This window comes from Rhodamnia argentea, chromosome 1, assembly GCF_020921035.1.
Source record: "Rhodamnia argentea isolate NSW1041297 chromosome 1, ASM2092103v1, whole genome shotgun sequence".
In the NCBI taxonomy this organism is placed as follows: Eukaryota; Viridiplantae; Streptophyta; class Magnoliopsida; order Myrtales; family Myrtaceae; genus Rhodamnia; species Rhodamnia argentea.
Window position 1 is genome coordinate 35693689 of NC_063150.1, and position 21398 is coordinate 35715086.

A 21398-nucleotide genomic window follows, 5' to 3' on the forward strand; every position below is an offset into this window, starting at 1 on the left:
TCGTATCCGAATGGTGACGGGTAGGATATGCCTAACTTAACATAAACGTTGTTTATTAGGAAAATCAATTTTTCTGATTTAGATTTAGGTCTTTTTTATTCAGAAAAAAATATGCAAAATATCTCAATCAAATATTCACATGAATAGGCAACATCAATCGGATAATGAAAGTCACCTATTTCGAAGATATTATGACGGAGCGAACTGAATTGGGATTGGACTAGCTCGGGATTGCTCGGATTCGAGGGACAAAGCTCAGTGGATCTCGGAGATGCTCAGTGCCAAAAGGGGTCACGGTAGCGTGCGATGGCAGTAGTGGGCACGAAGAGTAAAGCGTCCACAAAGACCTGCAACAATCAAAATAAATAAAAAATAGAAAAAATAAAATTCAATATAAAGGACATTGGGGACCAGAGAAATTGAATTCAGTGGCCCTCCTTTGACTCGTGCACGTTGATTTTTCCCCCACAATCCAAGAACCTCCAGTTTTTGACTTCTTTTGCACTTTGTCCGGTTGCTTTCCGTTTGATCGCCGCTCGGACGATGGATGAAGAAGTTCAGCGAGGGCAGAAGCTTGGTACAAACAGGATCTCTTGGATGGTTACGATGGATGACACCAGCAGAGGGATTCGGCGGATCGTGACAGCCGAATCGGCTCGCGATGAGTGCTTAGCAACGGGGCTTCACGGCGGCTGCTGTTCGTGATTGGTCTGCTGGTTGCCGCGTCAGCTGGGGATGACCTTCGGTAAATTTGCAAAACAGAATAACTCAAGGCCGTCGGTGGTCATCAGTGAGACGATGCGTCAGCTTGCATTGATAGAAGTCTGCTGCTTGCCTTGATGATGCGATCGACAAACAAACTCCACAAAACCGCTTCAGGCCCTCTCTCCTCTCAAGATCAATTCTCTTGTTTTTTTTTTCCTTCGGAATCAGCCATGAATATCATTTGCTCAGCTTTCTCATGTGGTCATGTGAATGAATTGAATGCCCGCTCTCAAGTGTCAGACTCTTATGGAGGGAGAAAGAAGAACAACCTCTCTCTCACGAGCGGAATTTTTTCCTTCTCAATGATGCCGTATATGACAATTGTGTGGCCTCCTTCATGTGGCGTCCATGACATATGCATATATAGGTGCAAGATTAGGGTTTCTTGCCCTTGTCTCTTTCCTAATATAATTGATATATTCTGATATCTCCAATAATCTACAATATTATCAAATCAATTTGCTCATTTATCCTTTAGGATTTCGAATATGATAATATCTAGATCAATTACCCCCAAACCAATATTTCAGATTTTAACGAATAAAATTAATTGCTTCCGTCGCCAATCTGAAAAAATGCAAATGTTTATGCATAAGAAAAGTAAACCGTCCTATATGAATACTAAACGAAAATGATTTAAGTATCGAAAAAATGCAAATGTTTATGCATAAGAAAAGTAAACTATCCTATATGAATACTAACCCAAATGATTTAAATATTTTTTCTAGGGACTATGGTTAGTCCCTAATTTTTATGCAATTAATAATAAAATAAAAAAATCAAAATTTAGGTGACAAAAAATCAAAATTTAGGTGACAACACATGTTCCATAGCTCCATATTTTGCTTCAGCACTTGATCAGCAAACCACATGTTGTTTCTTACTTTTTCAAGCGACTAAATTACCTCCAAGGAACACAAGAACCCGATGTAGATCTCCTATCGGTAAGACATCCAGCCCAATCTGCATAAGAGAAATCTATAGTTTTCATATGTTCATAATTCTTGAAAAGTAGCTCTTTATCTGACCTCCCTTCAAGTACTTGACAATTCTAAGTACAACATTCTAGTAGTGAGTACTATGGGGACAACTCATGAACTGACCGACTACACGACAAGCAAATGATATGTCGGACCTTGTGAAAGTAAGATAGTTTAACTTTCCCATTAATCTTCTATACTTCCCTGGATCATGTAACAATTCTCCATGTTATGCATCAAGTTTTACATTGGGTTCCATAGGAGTGTCTATTGGCTTTTCTCCAAGAAGTCCAACCTCATCAAAAATGTCAAATACATATTTTCGTTGTGATAAATTGATACCTGCATGTGAATATGCAACTTTAATAGCAAGAAAATATTGTAGACGTCCCGCATCCTTAGTATTAAATTATGTGTGCATAAACCGCTTAAGCCGTTGGATACCATCTACCAGTAATGATAATATCATCCACATATACCACTAGAAGAATACAACTAGCTAAGGAGATAGAACTAAAAACTAAATGATCTATTTGACGCCACTTTAATCCGAGCTTGATAACGGCATCACTAAATCTGCCAAACTAAGCACGAGGAGATTGCTTGAGTCCATACAAAGCTTTATGCAAGCGACATACCAAATTCTCCCCTTGAGCAACAAACTTAGATGGTTGCTCCATGTACACTTCCTCTTAGACAAGTCACCATGAAGGAAGGCATTTTTCACATCTAGGCGATGAAGAAGCCAACCAAAATGTGCTGCAAGGGAAATAAAGACACGAACAAATGGAATTTTAGCAACAGGTGAAAAAGTGCCATCATAATCGACACCGTATGTCTAAGTATATTCCTTTGCAATCAATCAAGCCTTCAATCAATCAAGAGTGCCATCGGGATGAACCTTAAAGGTGAATACCCAACGACAACCAACAATGTGCTTATTCGCGTGTAATGAAGTGAGTTGCCAAGCACGGTTCTCAATTAGCGCCTTTATTGCATCATACATTGCCCACCGCCATCCGGGATGAGCAAGAGCTTCAACAACACCACTAATCATAGAAATAGAGGACAAGGATGAGACAAATATGAAGAAACTAAGAGATAAATGGTCATATGACAAGAAATTTGAAATAGGATGACAAGTACGAAGACAATCATAAAGACCAAAATAAAGAGCATAACGATCCACAAGACAACCCACACAAGAACGTGTACCTTTTCGAGTAGTTATGAGCACATCAGAATCAAAGGATGGTGCAACAACCGATGAGTGAACAGATGAATCATGTGTTGGTGAAGTCCGTACCACTATAGTATGACTTGCACCACGTTGATGATATGTACGATCAGGAAGCCGAAATCCTGTAGACGATTATGAAGGAAGTGAGAGTGAGGGTAGTATCGGTAAGGCACATCCGCTACTTTCGGGAGTCATTGCAGGTTCCATTTGAGTGTTATAATATGGATGATCCTCAAAGAATATTACATCTGCCGACACAAGCACATGACGATAATTAGAACTATAACATTTGTAGCCCTTCAAAGTTCGAGAGTATCCTACAAAGATACATTTCTCCGCACGAGGATCCAACTTGTCAAAACCTGGAGTAAGATTATGCATAAAACAAACACAGCCAAAGACATGTAGAGGTAATGCAAAGGGAGAACAATTTGGATGTAATATAGAGAATGGTGTCTCCCCCTGAAGAATAGAAGTTGGAAACCGATTAATTAAAAAACAGGTTGTAAGAACATCATGGCCCCAAATGGTTTTAGGTAGATGCATGTGAAACATGAGGCAACAAGCAACATCAAGAAGATAGCGATTTTTATGCTCGGTGACATCGTTTTGTTGAGGAGCGTATGAACAAGAAGTCCGATGAATAATACCATGAGAATCAAGAAAAGACTGAAAACCTGAAGTGATAGCAAGATACTCTTTGGAATTATCTAAGCACAAAGTTTTAATAGAAGTGTAGTACCAATTCAGTACTTCAAAATAGAACAGGATAAAGTAGTAAAAAATCTCGGTACGATCTTTTATTAGGAATAACCAAGTCATTCGGGAAAAATCATCCACGAATATAACAAAATACTCGACACCAAAAATATCATAAACTCAACTCGAACTCCAAACATCGGAGTGAACCAACTCAAATGGACTTGACACATGACTCTAAATACGAGAAGGAAAAGAAACCCTACAATGTTTACCAAACTAACAAGCCTCACACCGAAAAGAACTCACATACTCGAACTCGGGAAATAAATGTAGAAAAGTGTTCGGTGGCGGATGACCAACATGACAATGCATCCTAAACATATCGGAGGATGTGCATTTCATAGCTGTAGCATCTAGCACCTTCTTGTCAAGGTAATACATACCATTAGATTCATGTCCCCCACCAATCATCTATACATTCCTCGGAACCTAAAATACACAATGAGAAGAGAAAAATGTTATTGAACAATTTAGTTCTTTGGTCAATGAACTAATAGAAATTAAATTATATGAAGATTTAAGATGAAGGACAGATGACATGTGAGCTTTTCTTTCTCAACCGTCTATCTTAATAGTTATGGATTCCGATTCAAGCGGTTATTCTCTACTACATTGGTGTTTTCACTCCCCACTCTCCACCATAATAGATGGACTCAAATAAGTAACTTCAGTACCAGTAACATGAGATTGTGAGCCATTGCCTAATGTAACAAAATTTGACAATCCAGGAGATTTAGAATGAAGTGAAAACAAAAACTTAGAATTACCAGTCATATGATGAGTTGCTCTAGAGTCTATGACCCGAGAGTCCGACGCTACCGAGAGCAAATAGGATGAACTACCTTTTGATGTTTGTGCCAGAGTAGCAATAGGAACTGAAAGGACCTGTCACCTATTTGGAGTAAACCCATGCATCATACTCAGAACTTGTCAATGTAACTGAACCATTCATGTTCCACACACTAGTAGAATCTGATGGAGTCTGTTTGGGGTAAAAGTAAAGTTTGGTCAAGTATGTTCCACCTCTGCATAAGAAGTAAAAGTAGGTCGGAGTTCGAGATGAAGTGTATAACAATAAGCCTCTGTATGTCCAGCCCTATGATAATGATTACGGTAGCGGGAGCCACAACCGCCCCCGGAGATAGAGGCACTACGAGCACCAATACCTCCTTCACGACCTCTACTCCGAGCAAAACCGTGACCCCGGCCCCCGCAACTACGACCACGAGCTCCACATGTTTTACTGCCATGAGAAATCATCGCACTTGTCTCCACAGCTAGGGTGGAGATGAAGTGTATAACAATAAGCCTCTGTATGTCCAGCCTTATGACAATGATTATAGTAGCGGGAGCCACAACCGCCCCGGAAATGGAGGCACTACGAGCACCAATACCTCCATCACGACCTCCACTCTAGCAAAACCATGACTCCGGCCCCCGCAACTACGACCATGAGCTCCACGTGTTTTAGTGCCATGAGAAATCATCGCACTTGTTTCCACAACTGGGGTGGAGATCTTTTCAACGAGGGTCGAACGAAGAGCTTGAAAGAAAATCTCATCCACTGTAGAAAGGGAGCTCTAAGAGGTAATCTGCTGATGAAGTAAGGCATATTCAAGCCACAATGCCTTGAGATATAGTATAACTTGAAAATTCCCGTGTCATTTGAGGAGAACGACCAAATCATTTGAAGCTGGAAGATAAATATCCAAGTGCCTGCAAAGTATCATGAAATGAGCGTAATGCTCAGATAAGGATTGATTTCCATGGTGAAGATCAAATAGGGCCCCCATGGGTCTCACACTTGTGTCATGTCGTTCTCTCCGGAATAAAATAAGGCATGTTTTCCTAGACTTCCTTAGCAAATTTGCCTTGAATGAAGTGATGACTAATTTTAGGATCCATACTATTCCATAAAAGAGTAAGGATCATTGCATCTTTAGCAAGCCAATCGGTACCTTACTATGATCCGAAGGGGTCGTAGATTTAAGATAATCACTTTGTTTAGTGGCGGTAAGATAAACTTCAATAGCAGTGGACCAAGATGGATAATTAGCTCTATCCAACTTTACAAAGGTCAATGTCAAGTGTGGTAAACAAGTTGAGGTTCTAGAAGCAGCCATCGGTGAATCAAGAACACAATTGAACCCAAGAACAATGTCACAACAATCAATTACTTAACTCCAATATTAAAATCATCCACAAAGAAGACCGATCAATTGCTTATTATCAGCAATTACCACACCATATGCATCGTCACTTCCATAGGTTATATCACGGACCTCAAGAACTCACTGCCACAAATTCAAACAACCACATATCAAGCATCATCAAAAAATTGATACCCATGATACTGCCAATCTCTAGGAAACTATAGCTTCACTTAATCCTAACTTCCCCCGCTTCTGAGGTCAAACAAGTTGAGCTTGCCTGGTCATAGTGTCTAACTTGATTCTTCATGTTCCTAGAAGATTTCTTGACCAGACACATCATTAACTAAAAAAAAAAAAATCAACATCAAACAATTCAACCGGCTATAAAATAAAGCACAAGCAAATGTCATTTCACCCTCCTCATCTCAAACTTGCACATGACCAATAAACCTTTGGAGGACCATCGTGAAGGAGATCCATAGGTAGCGCACTAACGAGGGCTAGACGACTTCAATTTATGGACTTACCGGCATGTACGATATCGGACAAGACAAGTGAGGACTAGATGATGTCCATACTTGGGCTTATTAGCATGGAGGACATCGGGCAAGACGGGCAAGTGCTGGATGACGTCAATTTCTGGGCTCACCGGCCTAGATGATGTCGGGCGACGTCGAATTTGGGCTCACCGACTTGGACGATGTTTGACGACGCTAGCCTTGGGTTGCCTGGTCAAGGCAATGGTTGATCCGGCCTTACCGAGTTAGAATGATGTCGGATTCTAGGTGGCGTCGGCTTAGATGACATAGAATGACATTAGATCCGAGGATTCCGACGAGATTCGAGGTGGTTGGTGGTCGGCAATGAGTGATCTACGATACTAGTTGGTGGTCGACAGTAGTGAGCGACCGTAAATGTGTTTAGGTTTTAATCGACAATGATTCCATGTTTAGTTTTAGAGAAAGATGCTAAAGAATTCATTAACAAAGGATTACAAGGATGTATAGAAACCTCTCAACATCAAATGACTATTCTACACTTATCCTAACATGACTCAAAAGTTCGATAGTCTAATACGTCTTAAATAATGCACTAAATAGTCAAATAACAATAACAACCTAAGGTTTACTATTACATAAAATCCATTAAAAATGTATAGTGAACTTAAATCACCACATAAACAACAAACCTCAATCTCTCATTGATTAGGGTTTAACCTAGGATATCAAGAGGACCAACGAGAGGGAAAAGAGGAGGCGGACAAAGCTCAAAGGGATACGGGTGAACTAGTGGTAGCTAGCAGCGTCGGCGAAAGTGTCCAATGTAGTAGAGGCAACTATGAAGACGCCGAGAAGCCTTCGAAGAGAGAGTTAGGCATGGCAGAGTTTCATGGGCTAGCTGGACACCGTAGCGGGAAGCCATCAAGGGGCGGCGACTAGTCGGGATAATTGCTGGTGGTCCTTGGCTACTACAAGAATCACTATCAAGGAACCGATACGAGTTGAGACAATGGAAACCAGCGTTGGACTACAACGACTCACCCAAGATGTCTACGGGTGGGTCTTTGGAACTATGGGAATCGTAGTGGGGGGTGTCGCGGGTCTTGGGTAGCGACGAACATGGAGTTACAGTGTTGTCGGGTGTGGCGGCGAGGAATCTTGGGCAACCTAAAGCACGGGTCGATGTTGACGAGAGCTGTTGCATGGTGGTGCAAGCAAGAGTGCAAGGCACGGCGTAAGAGCTGGTTGTGCGCACGAGTTACAGCAATAGGGAGAGCTCATTCCCTTGGCGTGTCTCACGTGTTGTTTTTTTATTTATTTATTGTGAGGCTCCTCTATCAATGTCTAATAATGTGTTTATATAAATCTAGGCCAATTTATTTTGCAAAAAATAAATAATTTAAAAAATATTTTTCAAAAATGACCATTTATATCACTTAAAATAATTAGTTAATAAACAATATTTTTACTATCAACAACACTTTATGAGTAAATTTTTTCATGAGCTGAAAATATTTTCCATACATTCATTTTTGTATGTAAATCGAGCAATTATTTTCGAAAATTCTTTTTCAAATCATTCATTTTTCGCTAAACAAACGCACCCTTAAATTTAGATATTTTCTCGTGATATGACTTTCCTAATTTGAACCAAAGAGATATGTGATATATTCAAGTTAGGTAATTAGGTTATATTTTGTAGCCAGGATATAAAATTCACTCTCCTTATTTATAGCAATTTATTTATTTATTTCCATTTTCATTTTATGTTTGGATTTCTTTCTATCACATAATATATATTCTCTATAAATAGAATTTAAAACTATCACATGTTTTAGGTATAGTATTATAGTTTATGGAAGGGAGGGAGAATAAAAAAATATAGTAAATAAAAGGGTTATCTGAAAACCCTAACCCGGCGTGTTTATCTAACTTTTTTTGACCGAAAACCCCGCCTTGATTTAACTATTTTTTGACACCAAAATCCTATGAATTTATCTAACTATTTTTTAACCCGAATACCCCCGGTTCCTTGAATTTCCCCGTTAATTGTTTAATATCCGAAATCCCAATTGTTGTGCGGTGGTAAACCCCTCGTTGCGTTGTGTCCCAATGCATTTGGTTAACTTTTAAAAAATTAATGGGGTATTTGTCGTGTTTGGTTTGGTTTTTTGAAAATGTTGGGTTTTTCTAAATAAAAAGAGAGGGAAAATAAAAAACTAATAAGTAAATAAAAATGAAGTAGGCAAAAAATCGAAGATTTATACATTTCGGAATTGTGAAGGTGAATGACAATATTTTCTCTCTTTGTATATTCGACATTTGCTAACCGATCTATCTCTTTGATGTTTTCGTAGCTCATTTATGTTTCTTGCCATAATTGAAGTTGTAGCTCTGGAATGCTACAATGGGCTCTTTTGTTGTTTTAGATTTACATCGTACATTAATCATGGATTTATTGATAGAAGCTGACTCCACTTATGCATTTGCAGTTTCTTTAGTAGTGGATTGTGAGAGACTCTCATCATCTCCGTTTGTGTTTTTTCAAGTTCATAAGCATTGATATGCTGCTCAAATCGAATATTAGACAAGACATGATATGAAAATATTTGACTTTATTACTACCATTCACCAAACAATAGATAGAATATGTAATAAAATTCATGGATTTATATTCTATTTTATTCAGTCCTATCTTAATTAGAAATTTAGGCAACAATTGTAGCATCAAGGCATTTCGCCCTATTGTTCCCCCACATTGCCAAATTTTACGATAATATGCCTCACCGCCTCCAATTTTGATACAATGCAATCTTTCCTGGTTTGAGACATCAAAGTGCAAGGCGTGTGTAAATTTCGGCCGTAAGGATCTTCAATGGGCTTGACCGAATTTCATGTTATTGTGGGTGGAGTCTTGAAAAGGCAATTAAGTTTATCCCCACTCAAATCCATTCAGCGCCAGATTAATGCAATTTATTTGGGCTTATTACTATTAAATTAAAATTCTTCTAAAATGTAAATTCTAATTAATAATATCTTTGTTTAGAGTAGGAATCAACTTCTAATTTTCTTATGCTGTAAATTACTAAATGGCGTCACCGAAATTTAGGTGTCAATAAAATGTAATTTCGATGGTTAAATAAAGTTGCAAGCAAAGTAAAGATCAAAATACTCAATAGAGAAAACAAAATAAGCAGAGCATGTTGGGGTGTGATTCACTCTTCCCATCAACAAGAAAGCACGATGGTCCCGCTCCTTGGTAAGCAGGCGATGGTGTGACATCTTGATTTTTCACCTAATTAATTAAAGGCAATAACCATATTAGAGCCAAACAACCCGACTCGGAATTGACCAATGTCATGTATTTATTGAGGGTCGATAATGCAAGCTCAATTTCTCGGGTGAAAAATAATAAATAGCCATCATACGAATGGGGCAACCTAGAATATTAGTTAATCAATCAAGTACGACCATGGCATACAAATTAGATATTGGTTGCTACTAAATCAATGATAACAAGAAGGTAATTAAGGGCTATAATATAAATTTAACTTCTAAATAAAATTGTTGAGAGCATAATATATGCTATTAGAATTAATTGGGTATTCTAATACTTGGAGCATGTCAAGTAATTTATTTATATGATAATGAAATTAATATTATATGCTAACCAAAAATGCTAAGTAATTATTGATAAAACTATAGTTTAATTTAAGGTTTAATGTGCATAATGTACATAATTAAGATAATGGGGACAAAATGGACATTTAACAGCCATATATGGTCGAAAATCACTTGAAAAATGTGCCAAAAAATGCACTCAAGTAATTTCTTGAATTACCCCAAGGTTACTATTCATGCCACCCACTTAGGTTAATAGGATTTTACGACAAAATGGAGCTTTCACTCAATAATTATTCCTTCTTCCCTCTTGACTTCAACTCCTTGACCAAAAATTCACTCTCTCTCACTCTTGTGATCTCAAATTTTTATCTCACTCAAAATTCTCTCAAGAAATTGCAAAGGTTGAAGTTGTTCTTGGGATTTAAAGCAAGTACAACATCATTTTATTACATTCATGTAGTTTAATGTTGTTAGAATATGAATTATTTGAGATATACCATGACAATGGTTTTGCATATGGTAAATTTTGGTGACATTGTGGAAGAAATATAGCTATGTAAGTAGTTTGTAGAATCTGTCCTGAATTTGAGTGTAATATGACCTTAGACTTTTACTATTTTCATACCATCTTTTATGAGCTTCAAATAACCGAGACCAAAAAATGAAAGATGAAGCTAACATCATAACTTATAACATATATTAATTTGGGCATTTTTGAAGTTCATCTGGTCAGCCAAAAGGCCTTGCTTGCTCACTGTTCTGGTCTGTGCTTAATCTAAGACTGTTCTAACCTTCGGTTTTCACTATTTTTATACCATCTTTGTGATCTTCAAAAGACTGAAGTCAAATCATAAAAATCAATTCTAACATCCTAAACTTCAACATACATTAAATTGAGAATTTTTTAAGCACATATATTTAGCCTTTTTATTTTACATTTTCACGGGCCTACATGTGCCATTCTGAGTTTGATTTGACCCTTGATACTAATTATTTTTGTATCTCTTTCTATGGACTTCTATTGCCTTATCCAAAATATGAAAGTTAAATTTGACATTAAAAAATATAACATATATTAATTTGAGAATTTTTGAAGTATTGTAAGTTGGGGTTAATACCATTCCTTAGCCAACATCCTTTCGTTTTTAAGGCTGAAATTTGGTATTAATCCCATGAATTACTGTAATTTATACAAAAAGATCAAACTTCACTCTAGTTATGAAATTTGTAGAACAGGGTCTTACCTATGACATATTAAAATTTGTTAATTTGTGGAGTTGATTTACTTGGCTAAAAGTGAAGATTTCAGTCAGTGTGCAAATCTGTTTCTAAGTGAATAAGTCATGAAATTTAAACAAAATAATCTAATATGGGGGTCTAATGCTCAAGAGCTCTACATGAAAATTGATTGCCATTGTTGGAGCTATCATTCTATGAAAGCTTGAAATTTTATGAATTTAATTAGTGATCCAACGATAGTTAACAATTGGGTCTAAATCTGCCATGATGTCAGAATTGTGTTGAGTTAATTCATTGTATAATATAATGTTCCTATGATTACCAGATAGTGATAATTTGATTGAATTGTATGTGGCATGATTACGTGGCATATCATATAATAACATGTGTGCATTGAACATGGAGTTAAAAAGATGTGAAGAATTTCTATTGGATAGAGTTCCGATGGAGCCCCCACGTGTTTGGGATGCCCCGGTATGTGTAAGGAAAGCTCCTGCTGTGTGATTAGGAAAGTCTCAGGAGTTGAGATGCCCAAGTGTGGAAATCTTGATAGTGCCATTGGATGTCAGGGGAGGAGTTCATGGGTCTTGGCAAGAAAAAAATGTAAAATGTGAACTAAAATAAGACTTGAAGATGAATTATATGCATATACGTGAGTGCATAGCACATTCATCCGGTGTGAATTTCATTCTTGCTGCGAATTTTTATTTGGTTGATGTGATCCTTCTGAATGACATTGAAAGGATTATAAAATTACGTGCCAGGTTAATAAATAAAAAGAAAGAATGTTATTTGACAGGACCCATTGGAAAAGTATGTTTTGAATAAATTGACGTCGGGTAACATTTGAATCATATTCAGTAATATTTAGATGTTTTATTTGCTAGGTCGTAGCTCATTCCTGTTGAATTTTCAGACTATTAGCTATGGATATTCCGCCGCACTACCGTTATGGAGCGCCTGTCAGTTGTGAGTCCTGGACCGAGGATGTTATTTTTCATTGGTCCAACTCGATATTCGTGAAGTAAACTTCAGTGGTGTGGGTTAATGTAGGGCATGTGATCTTGGTCCCGTTTGGATTTGTCACCTGGTATGTTAAATAAGGCGATTGAGTGTTGGGTCCTTTATGCATAATCGATGATGGAGGTAATGGTGGTAATGGCGGCTGAGCCAAAAATGGCAATGGCATTGGTGGACCTCGAAGAGGAGAGTGACCTGGAAGTGGTGGAGGACTAGATGGTAGTTGTGGTTGCAGTTGTTCGTATGTGGTTATGTGTTTAGTTGTTAGTTTGTAGCGTGTTAACTTGCAATAGTCTAGTATGAACTTGTCTTATGTCAGTTAACTCTAATGAATGAAAGCTTTACGTTTAAATACGGGTTTCTCTTCCGCTTGCTTTAATTACATCCAAAAATTTAAATTAAATACAGTCATCACAGGGGGTCACGGGCATAGTGCTTCCGAGCTACTAGGGGGCTGTTATAGTTTGAACATATATTTTTTTATTAGTAGTTTGGACTTGGGCTTACGAATAGCTACTGTTGTATATACTTTTTTTCTCTTATAATTTGAGTGATGTAACTAGAGGTAAAATGTGCTAATTATAGTGAAATCCTTGCTGAACATAAACCTTGTTTAATGGTGAATTAGCATAAAAACCTTGTGTTTCAATTATTCTTTTTTACTTTTACGCTTTACTTTGTTATGATTGTCCGCTGAATTCTAACAGAGCAAAGGATAAAGTGGATTGTAAAATTACAATCATACCCTCTCGTTTGTGAATTCGATAGGAAAGTCCGCTACAAAAGTGGTTAACGAGGGAATTTAGACTCTTTGTTTTGAACAATAAAAAACCAGTTATTGTATAGAAAACACACCTTTTTTTGGTCGAGGTCCTATAATCCTCGACGGATATATCAAAGAAAAAGATACTTTGTAATGTCCGCCCCTATTTTGAATGGAAAGTAAGTGAATTCTTTTCTAAGTGAGGTTAATTGTCACGTATTGAGTACAAGTAACGAAAGTGTGTTTTTCACCGTAAACAAAAAACATGTGATTCCGATTAAAAGTGGAGATGGAAATAGCCCCGCCCTAATATCAATTGTAAAGAAAATGGACAAAACATAACATCAATTAATGTTCGGTAGTAGTTTGAGAATTAATGTTGCTTGGTTTATGCAGAAGCTGCATTCCAAAAAGAAAAACAAAATTATTCTGTCCGGCACATACCAAAAATAATAATTGAAAGGCAATATAAATAAAATACCAACATCCTCATGATAAAATAAAAACAAATTCTATTGATCAATCCGAAAAATAAAGGAAAATATTTGACAACAAGCAATGGACCAACAGGCTTAAGACCAAGAGCTCCGGCAAACCAGTCAAACTAATAACAGCCCTGCATTATGATTACTCTTTGGCTTCCTCTTTTGCAATTGCTTCGGCCGTTTCCGTCTTCTTCTCAGCCAATTCCGCCACCGGAGCAGGTGAAGATTCGATTGCTTTCCCTTTATCAGCCACTTCTGCAGCTTCGGCGGCAGCAGCAGCAAGGGCGTGGGCCAGTTGCTGCTCTTCAATAGCTGATTCCTGCGGTTCAGGTGGCTTGGTCTCTGATTCCTCTGTTTTGGGTTGGGGCTCTGATGACGACGACTCTAGCGGCTCCGTCGTCTCCGAGGATGTCATCTCGCCTCCTGCTTTGGCATTTTGATTGTCCTGCAAAGGATGAGCGGATGGATTGATCTACCTTGTCTCCATTTCATTATCATGGGTCGATATTTATTATACCATCAACAAGATTCGACTCCTTGTCCTTGTTTAGACAAATCATATTCTCCAAGAGCAGCGATGGCAACAAGACAAGCAACCCAAAAGACAGAACAAGGGCCGAGAAACGTGTCGCTACTTTTGTCTCCAAACGCTTGAAAACGACCTCATCCAAGGGGAAAAAGACAAGATACCGGGTCCATTGACAGCGAAACCAATCCATTCCTCCAAAGCTAAGGGAAACAATGCAGAGAATGTCTTTAGATTCCTTCGAATGCTTGAAGCAAGCAGGAGATCCTTCGCGAAAACATCTCTCCTGGCCTAATCCCAAGTCTTCTTTCGTCGTTGATCCGTTTTAGGAAAAGATTACATTAAGAACATGGAAGGATTCGGACCAAACCAATCACTCACCCAAACAAGAACTGCAGGATCTTGATTCTCGAAAACGATGCTAAGACTGATATGTTCGTCAGAATCAAAATCTAAATTCGGAGGATAGTGAAAAAGGCAACAGAAATGGAACAGAGGGGGAGTCTTATAGACTGAAACCAAGTCATTTACCTCGTCGAGCAAGAGACTCAAAGAACGGGGTTTGTTGCCTCCTTCCGCATCAACCACCTCCTTCTCACGCTGCTCTGCTTCAGCCACAACCACCACCTCTTCCTCTTTCTTTATCTCGGCCGTGGTCTTAGAGTCCACTCCCGCCGCCACGATCTCCTCCGGTGCCGGGGCTGGAGCATCGGCGGCGGGCTTGTCGGACTTCAACACCTTCGGCTTCGTGGCGCACGCTCCCATCTCTCTCTCTCTCTCTCTCTCTCTGTGAAGCTCTGAAAGGGAGGAGGGGGGCTATGGAGGATTATATAGTCCAACAGTGGGCTGATTCAGAGTGGGACTTGAATAAGATTTATTTTGGAGACAGAGAAACAGAGGAAGTTTAAAAACTTAGGGGTGTTCTGTTTGATGGTTGGTTGCAACTTTGCGAGTTCTTTTGTGCTGGATGGACACAAGACCTAATAATGGAGGCTTGACAATACAGCCTGTTAGTGTTAATAATAGGGAATTTTATTTGGGTTTAAATTAGAGTAGAGATCAATCTTTAGTTTATGCACTTCACAATAACGTACCCCGCGCACTAAAAACGATCACCATATTTTGGTGAACCATACTAGATTTATTAAGGTTAATCTGCAACATCGATTTGTTAATTGGTGTGACGGACTCCATCGGAAAGTGAGTTATGTTAACGTCTAAGGATGTTTTATTACATCAGGTGTCCATGTATCGATTTATAGATTAGTCTTAGATAATTACGGCGTTTGGTATTATCTAGGTATGTTTGAAACAGCATAAGGAATAGTTCCTTAGCTAGGGGGACCATAGAAAACGACCCGACATTTCAAGGTACCTTATGGCCTTGTCTTTTTCACGTTGTCTTTTACCTTTTTATTCCTCTTGCGATGGAGAAAGGTGGTGGTGCATGAGAATCCATGGAAAATTGTCTAAGCAAATTATCTTCTTTTGGCATCGAAGCTCAAAGGGTAAATCCGAGTCAATTCAAGATGCATTTGTTTCACAGAGAACTCAAGATTTAGAAAAAAAAATTTGAAAAATGATCGCTTGTATAGTCTACAGAAAATAAATAAATGCAAAATATTTTCATTACACGAGAAAGTATTCATGCATAAATTGTTATCGATAATAAAGACATTTTCTGTTAACTAATTTTTCTGAAAGATATAACTAATCATTTTTTTGAAATTTTTGCGCGAAACAAACGACCAAATTTTCTTAACTTTAAGAGAATATATGTACGTCCTTTCGACTAGAATGTTGAAATATCATCTCACATTGCTTGACAACGGGTCTTATGTGCTTCTTAAATACATGCGGTCTCCCTCCATTTGATGACTTAAGCTTTTAGATTAAACGTCCTAACATAGTATCAAAGTTAGTCTATTCCTTTCCGAATGTGCATCCACCCCGAATTTCTATTGTTTTGCACAAGTAGCAAATGGCACTATTTAACTTGAAAAAAAAGGGAAGAAAGAGAAATATGAGTGTTGATATGCATGTGGAGATTACAAAAAGCATAGCATATATTGGGCTTTTAAATTATCTAATGAAGAGGATTGATCGCATATAGAACTTGCAGGCATTTTCATTTGGAGGTAGAGCACACCTACATATATAGAATATAGGAAAATGACGCAAATGGTCCTTAATCAATGTGCAATGTGATCCCTGAACTTTTAATTTGACCAATATGGTTCATGAACTTTTAACAAATATGCAATGTAGTCTATGAACTTTCAATTTGTTCAATGTGGTTCCTAAACTTTTGAACTTGTTCGACTTAGTCCTTGAACTATAAGAAAATGTCCAATATCGTCTCTAAACTTGAATTAATGGAATGACTACATTAAACATCCTCTTATAATTTAGGGACTAAGTTGAATATATTTCAAAAGTTCATGGATCATATTAGTCAAATTAAAAATTCAGGGATCACATTAGACATGGACTAACGTTTAGCAACTACATTAGTTATATTAAAAATTCCGGAATCACATTGCACATTGGGTCAAAATTCATGATTCGTTTGTGTCATTATCCCATAAAATATTTATATGTGTGTGTATTTATGTGTGGGATACAAAAGAGAACCATATTCTCCCTATAATATTACAAAGAAATAGAAGAGAAGAATATGCAGTGATATATTCTTTCAGGGGTTGAAATTGTTTATGTGCAAATCATCAATTTTTGTCCGGATGTAGTTGGTTGCCGGATTGAGGGAGCATTATTATGTTACATTTCTGTGATACATCACTCCACGTTGACATCATCTTCATATGACCCACGTTTAACTGATGAGAACATGTCTCCGACAATTACGTGATTATCTCAAATTAAGATTCCATTTATTTTACGAAAAATGATTGATATGAAAAATATTCTTTTGCAAATGATTATATATAGCTTAAAACAATTAGTTAATGAAAGTTATTTTAGTTTTTCGATAATAATTTATGTCTAAACATTTTCGTGAACAATGAAAATATTTTTCATTGACTATTAAAATATTTTTTGATCATTCATTTTAAGTGGAACAAATGATCATTTTCAAAAAAATATTTTTCAAATTATGCATTATGTAAATATCACTTTAATTAAGCGAATTACAAGGCTAACTAGCTATTAACATATAATTAAGATTCTTCGAGAGAGCATCAACATGAATCATGAACATCGATAAAGTATTTTTGGCTAACAGCGGTTAGGAAATTGAAAAGGAGAAAAAATCAATTATCATTCGCATAAACTGATTTGAAGCCTCAAAAAGTGCAGCCCAAGATCTATGATGAGTGAATGCCGGCAACTAAGGAGCTGTCCATATTCATTTCCACTTGGGGAGATACGATACATGAAGAATCTTGGGACGATCCTTATTTTAAACAAAAACATAGATATCACATCATAATTTTCTGCAAAAAAATTTAGGAAATTATATAATGCAAGACGGCAAAGGATCCATCTTAATATATTAAAAAAACTTTTGTGAGTTTTATGTCCAAATGATTGCGTCGTGCGTACCATTCAACCAAGAGCCATACATTTTGAACATAGATAAGGGCAACGGAAGCCATAAATCTTATCATGAAAGCGCAATTGAGTCATAAATTTTTCAAAAAGTGCAATCCAGTCCTAAAACTTATCACGAAAATGCAATTGAATCCTAAAACTTTCAAAAGGTGCAATTAAGTCTTAAAACTAGTTATGAAGTTGCAATCGAGCTATAAAACTTTCAAAAAGTGCAATCAACTGAATGACTTGATTTTACTAATTTGACAAGTTTTAGGATTTAATTATACATTTTAAAATTTTTATTACTCAATTGTATTTTCTAACAAGTTGTGGGACTTAATTGTCTTTTTTGAAAATTTTAGAACTCAATTGCACTTTCGTAATAAGTTTTAGGATTTTTAACGCACTTACCCCTTTGAAAATATCACCTTTTTCGCTTATAAGGTTTTATTGGTGTCGTTTGACCCTCCGGTGATTATTACTAGGTTATACCGTTAAGAAAGGTCATGACATCAGTTATATTTCTATAATATAGCTAGGACGCTTACTTTTATTTCTTCGGTACATTTTCTTAACCACGCTTTCCCGTCACCATTCAAGCCTTAATGAGGGAGGGCCCCACCACCTAAGGCTCATATATCGCTTGCATATGTACAAAGAAAGTGATGTCGCATAAAAAGAAAGTCATATTGCATTTAGACTCCGTTTATTTCTTGAAAAATGTACTATTAGCATTCGGCTGATAACTGAAAATGAATTGAAATTCGATGTGAGATCCTTTCTTCAACTTACAAGCCCCCAAATCTCATCTGTGGTTTCTTAAAAAGACTTTGTATGTTTGTCTCTCTCCTTCGCCACCGATGTGGGACTGCAAATGACTTGGACTTTCATCCTTAAAATTCTATTTTGATATCTGCAGCCAAAGACCACATAGTAAAGTACGTCCATCCGTCCAAAAAAAATGGATGAGGGATTAAATGGTACTTGAAAATATGAAATGAATATGTAGGATATGCATGGAATCACATAAGATAAAATGAGCTGATTTTTTTTTTATTCCTTTTCCTTTGAATTTTCGATCAAGACAATATATGCATGAAATATTTCCTTATTCAATTTTATCCCACATTATTAGATAAGTCTTCTAAGAATCCTCATCTTCCGAAAAAATTCATTAGATAGGGCTTTCTAAGAAAACGATATCTTACTAAATCTTTTAAGGACTCATGGGATTCAATCGAAAATAAAGATATCATTGGAGATCAAAGAAAATCTCTATCCACAATAAGATAATAATCAAAAGCGAGAAATCATGGATATCCATCTTCACTTTTTTTTTAAATTATAATACCGGCACATGAAAATAGCGAATCGAATCTAAATGGCAATAGATCAAATTTGCTAACTTCCCGTTTTTACTGAACTAGAGGGTAAGGTTGTTCAACTTAATGTAGATGTTGCCTATTAGGAAAATGATTTTCCTAATTTAGATTTAGGATTTTTTTTTATTTCAGAAAATTATGTCAAGATAAGAACCAATTATGCAATTCAAGGGCATTTCTTTATTTTTTTTTTCCGGAAAAATTAATACTTTGATGCCAAATCTTGCAAAAGTTATCTCTTTTGATCATCAAGAATTGGAAATCAAGTTTGTTTAACCAAAGAGTAAACAATGCATGAAATCCAATAACAAATATAAAACATGCGCGAATCTAAATCAAACGACTACATCTTTACAATCAAAAGATGAGAAAATTACCTTTTATGAGCCTGAAAATTCTGCACTGAATATCCAATGAAATCCGTCCAAAACAGAATTATTCTTGGCTCCGAACCGCAGCGAAAATTGTACGCCAAGTCCCCGAATTCGGACCAATCGATGGAGGATCACGCACGGCTAGGGTTTATGGTCGACGACCTGCAAAAATCAGAGAGATTTTCCAAGTGCTTCTCGGTGTACAGCAACTCGTCGTCGGTCGTTGGCAGTTAATCGGGGACAAAACTAACTGAAATTGCTAATCCTTACGATGACTTTTTGTGTCATCTAGCAGGGACAACAACTTGATGAGTCCAAAGCAAGTGTCCCCATTAGCAGCCAAAAAAAAAATCACAACTTCACGTGATGGACTGCCGCTTCTCAAATCCTTTTGACTGCAACCTCGCAAGTGGACCCTGTTATATGTAGCCGTGAATAAAGGAATTCCTACCAAGACTTTCACTGATTTCACTTTAGTGTCTTCGGCTCGGCGGACGTGAATGGTTACGAACTGCTGCCGGACAGAAGGTGCAGCGGCGGCAACGAGACAACGTCGGGGACTGAGGTTTGGCCGATGGAGTCGAGAATCACAGGAGCACCGCCGAACTCTCTCTCGCGTCTTTCTCTGAGTATTTTCTTAATTGTGTGTCGATGTGTGGGACCCCCTTTTACATGTGAACCCTAAAGCACCTATTTATAACAGTGAGCTAGGATTTCACGTTATTTTCATTATTTACAAAATTGTTTCTCGGTTTTGGATAATCGCAATTTGGTCTGAAGACAAACTATTCTGTCCATAAAACCTTTTTTCTTAATTAATGGGCATTTTTTTTATTAAAAGGCTTTTTCCCAAATTAAACATTAAAAGGGCTGATTTAAGCTCAAAGTAGACCTCAAGACCTTGATGAACTTTTCGGAATTGCCCCCTCGCTGACCGAATTCTGCTCTTTGAGCTTTGGTCCACTGCTCGTCGATTTCAATCCATTTTCCAATCACTAGTCCAATGCAACGTAAATAGATGAATGAATGCCAAAATGAATAAAAAAATGAATTAATCATTTTTTGTAGGAACTAAAATTAATTCCTGATTTTTATGCAAAATAAAATGGCTGAAAAGGTTAGTAAAAAATTTAGGTGTTAACATATGCAAAGTATCGGAATTCTTTATTTTTCGAGAAATGACGTTTTGGCGTGTCATGTCACGTAGTATCGGTGCTTCTTAGTCGCTAGCACTATTGTTGTAGGAGGCTCGCCGAGATGACAAGCATTGCTTATGATGGTATAAGTCGAGGGTATCCTGCAAGAACAAATGATATCCTAATTTTGTAATTTAGATTATGTGCTTTGTTTTCAAGATCATTGTACTTTACTCATTTAAAATGCTCGGAAATTGTACGCCTAAAAATTTAATTGGAAACGCTATTCATTTTCTTGGCTTGTTTAGTTTACAAAGATCCATTTTTCTTTTCTAGGCTCTTGTTAAAAGAAGGAAAAAGTACCAAAAAAGTCTTAAATATATTGAGTTGGTACCAATTCGGTCCTAAATATATTTACATTAGTACTAATTCGGTCTCATCCGACCAATTTTTACTGGAAATCGCTGACATAGATACTGACCATCGTCGATTATCCTACGTGACATGATCGATGCTAATGTGGACAAATTTTATATTGTTGTCGGCGACCCTCGCCATTAGTAATTTTTAGCTTAAATTGATCGGATGGACTGAATTATTATTCATGTGAAAAATGTTTGTGACTAAATTGATCATATTGGAAGGTTTCTGATTTCGACAAAAAAAAAAGGTTTATAATTGAATTAGTACAAATGCAATTGGTTTATGATTTTTTTGTATACTATTCCCTTTAAAAGGTTATTAAGAAGAAAGTAGATTTTAAGTCCGAGAAAGATTTTTAGTCTGGTAACTACAACTATCGTTGTCGCGCAAAATGCAAGGTTAATCACAAGTGAAATGATCATTGATCGATAAGCACATAGAATAAAAGCTTTGAAACATAACAGGTCAACA

General features: G+C 37.0%; 1 protein-coding gene across 1 annotated transcript; it reads right to left on the minus strand.

Annotated features, from left to right (window-relative positions):
• Nucleotides 1-13515: 13515 nt before the first annotated feature.
• Nucleotides 13516-15012, minus strand: LOC115728491. The gene is made up of 2 exons (XM_030658803.2): nucleotides 14589-15012; nucleotides 13516-13976 (listed from the first exon to the last, which is right to left on the minus strand). The coding sequence occupies exons 1-2, from the start codon at nucleotides 14820-14822 to the stop codon at nucleotides 13674-13676; spliced, it is 537 nt and encodes a 178-aa protein (XP_030514663.1). The 5' UTR covers nucleotides 14823-15012; the 3' UTR covers nucleotides 13516-13673.
• Between the last annotated feature and the right edge of the window lie 6386 nt (nucleotides 15013-21398).

What these genes read in the sequence shown, in the direction of transcription:
- LOC115728491 (XM_030658803.2), bottom strand. Translation starts at nt 14,822, where the DNA reads ATGGGAGCGTGCGCCACGAAGCCGAAGGTGTTGAAGTCCGACAAGCCC. An exon ending in TGAGTCTCTTGCTCGACGAG is followed by an intron (nt 13,977 to 14,588) that starts GTAAATGACTTG and finishes CATCCTTTGCAG; the next exon opens with GACAATCAAAATGCCAAAGC.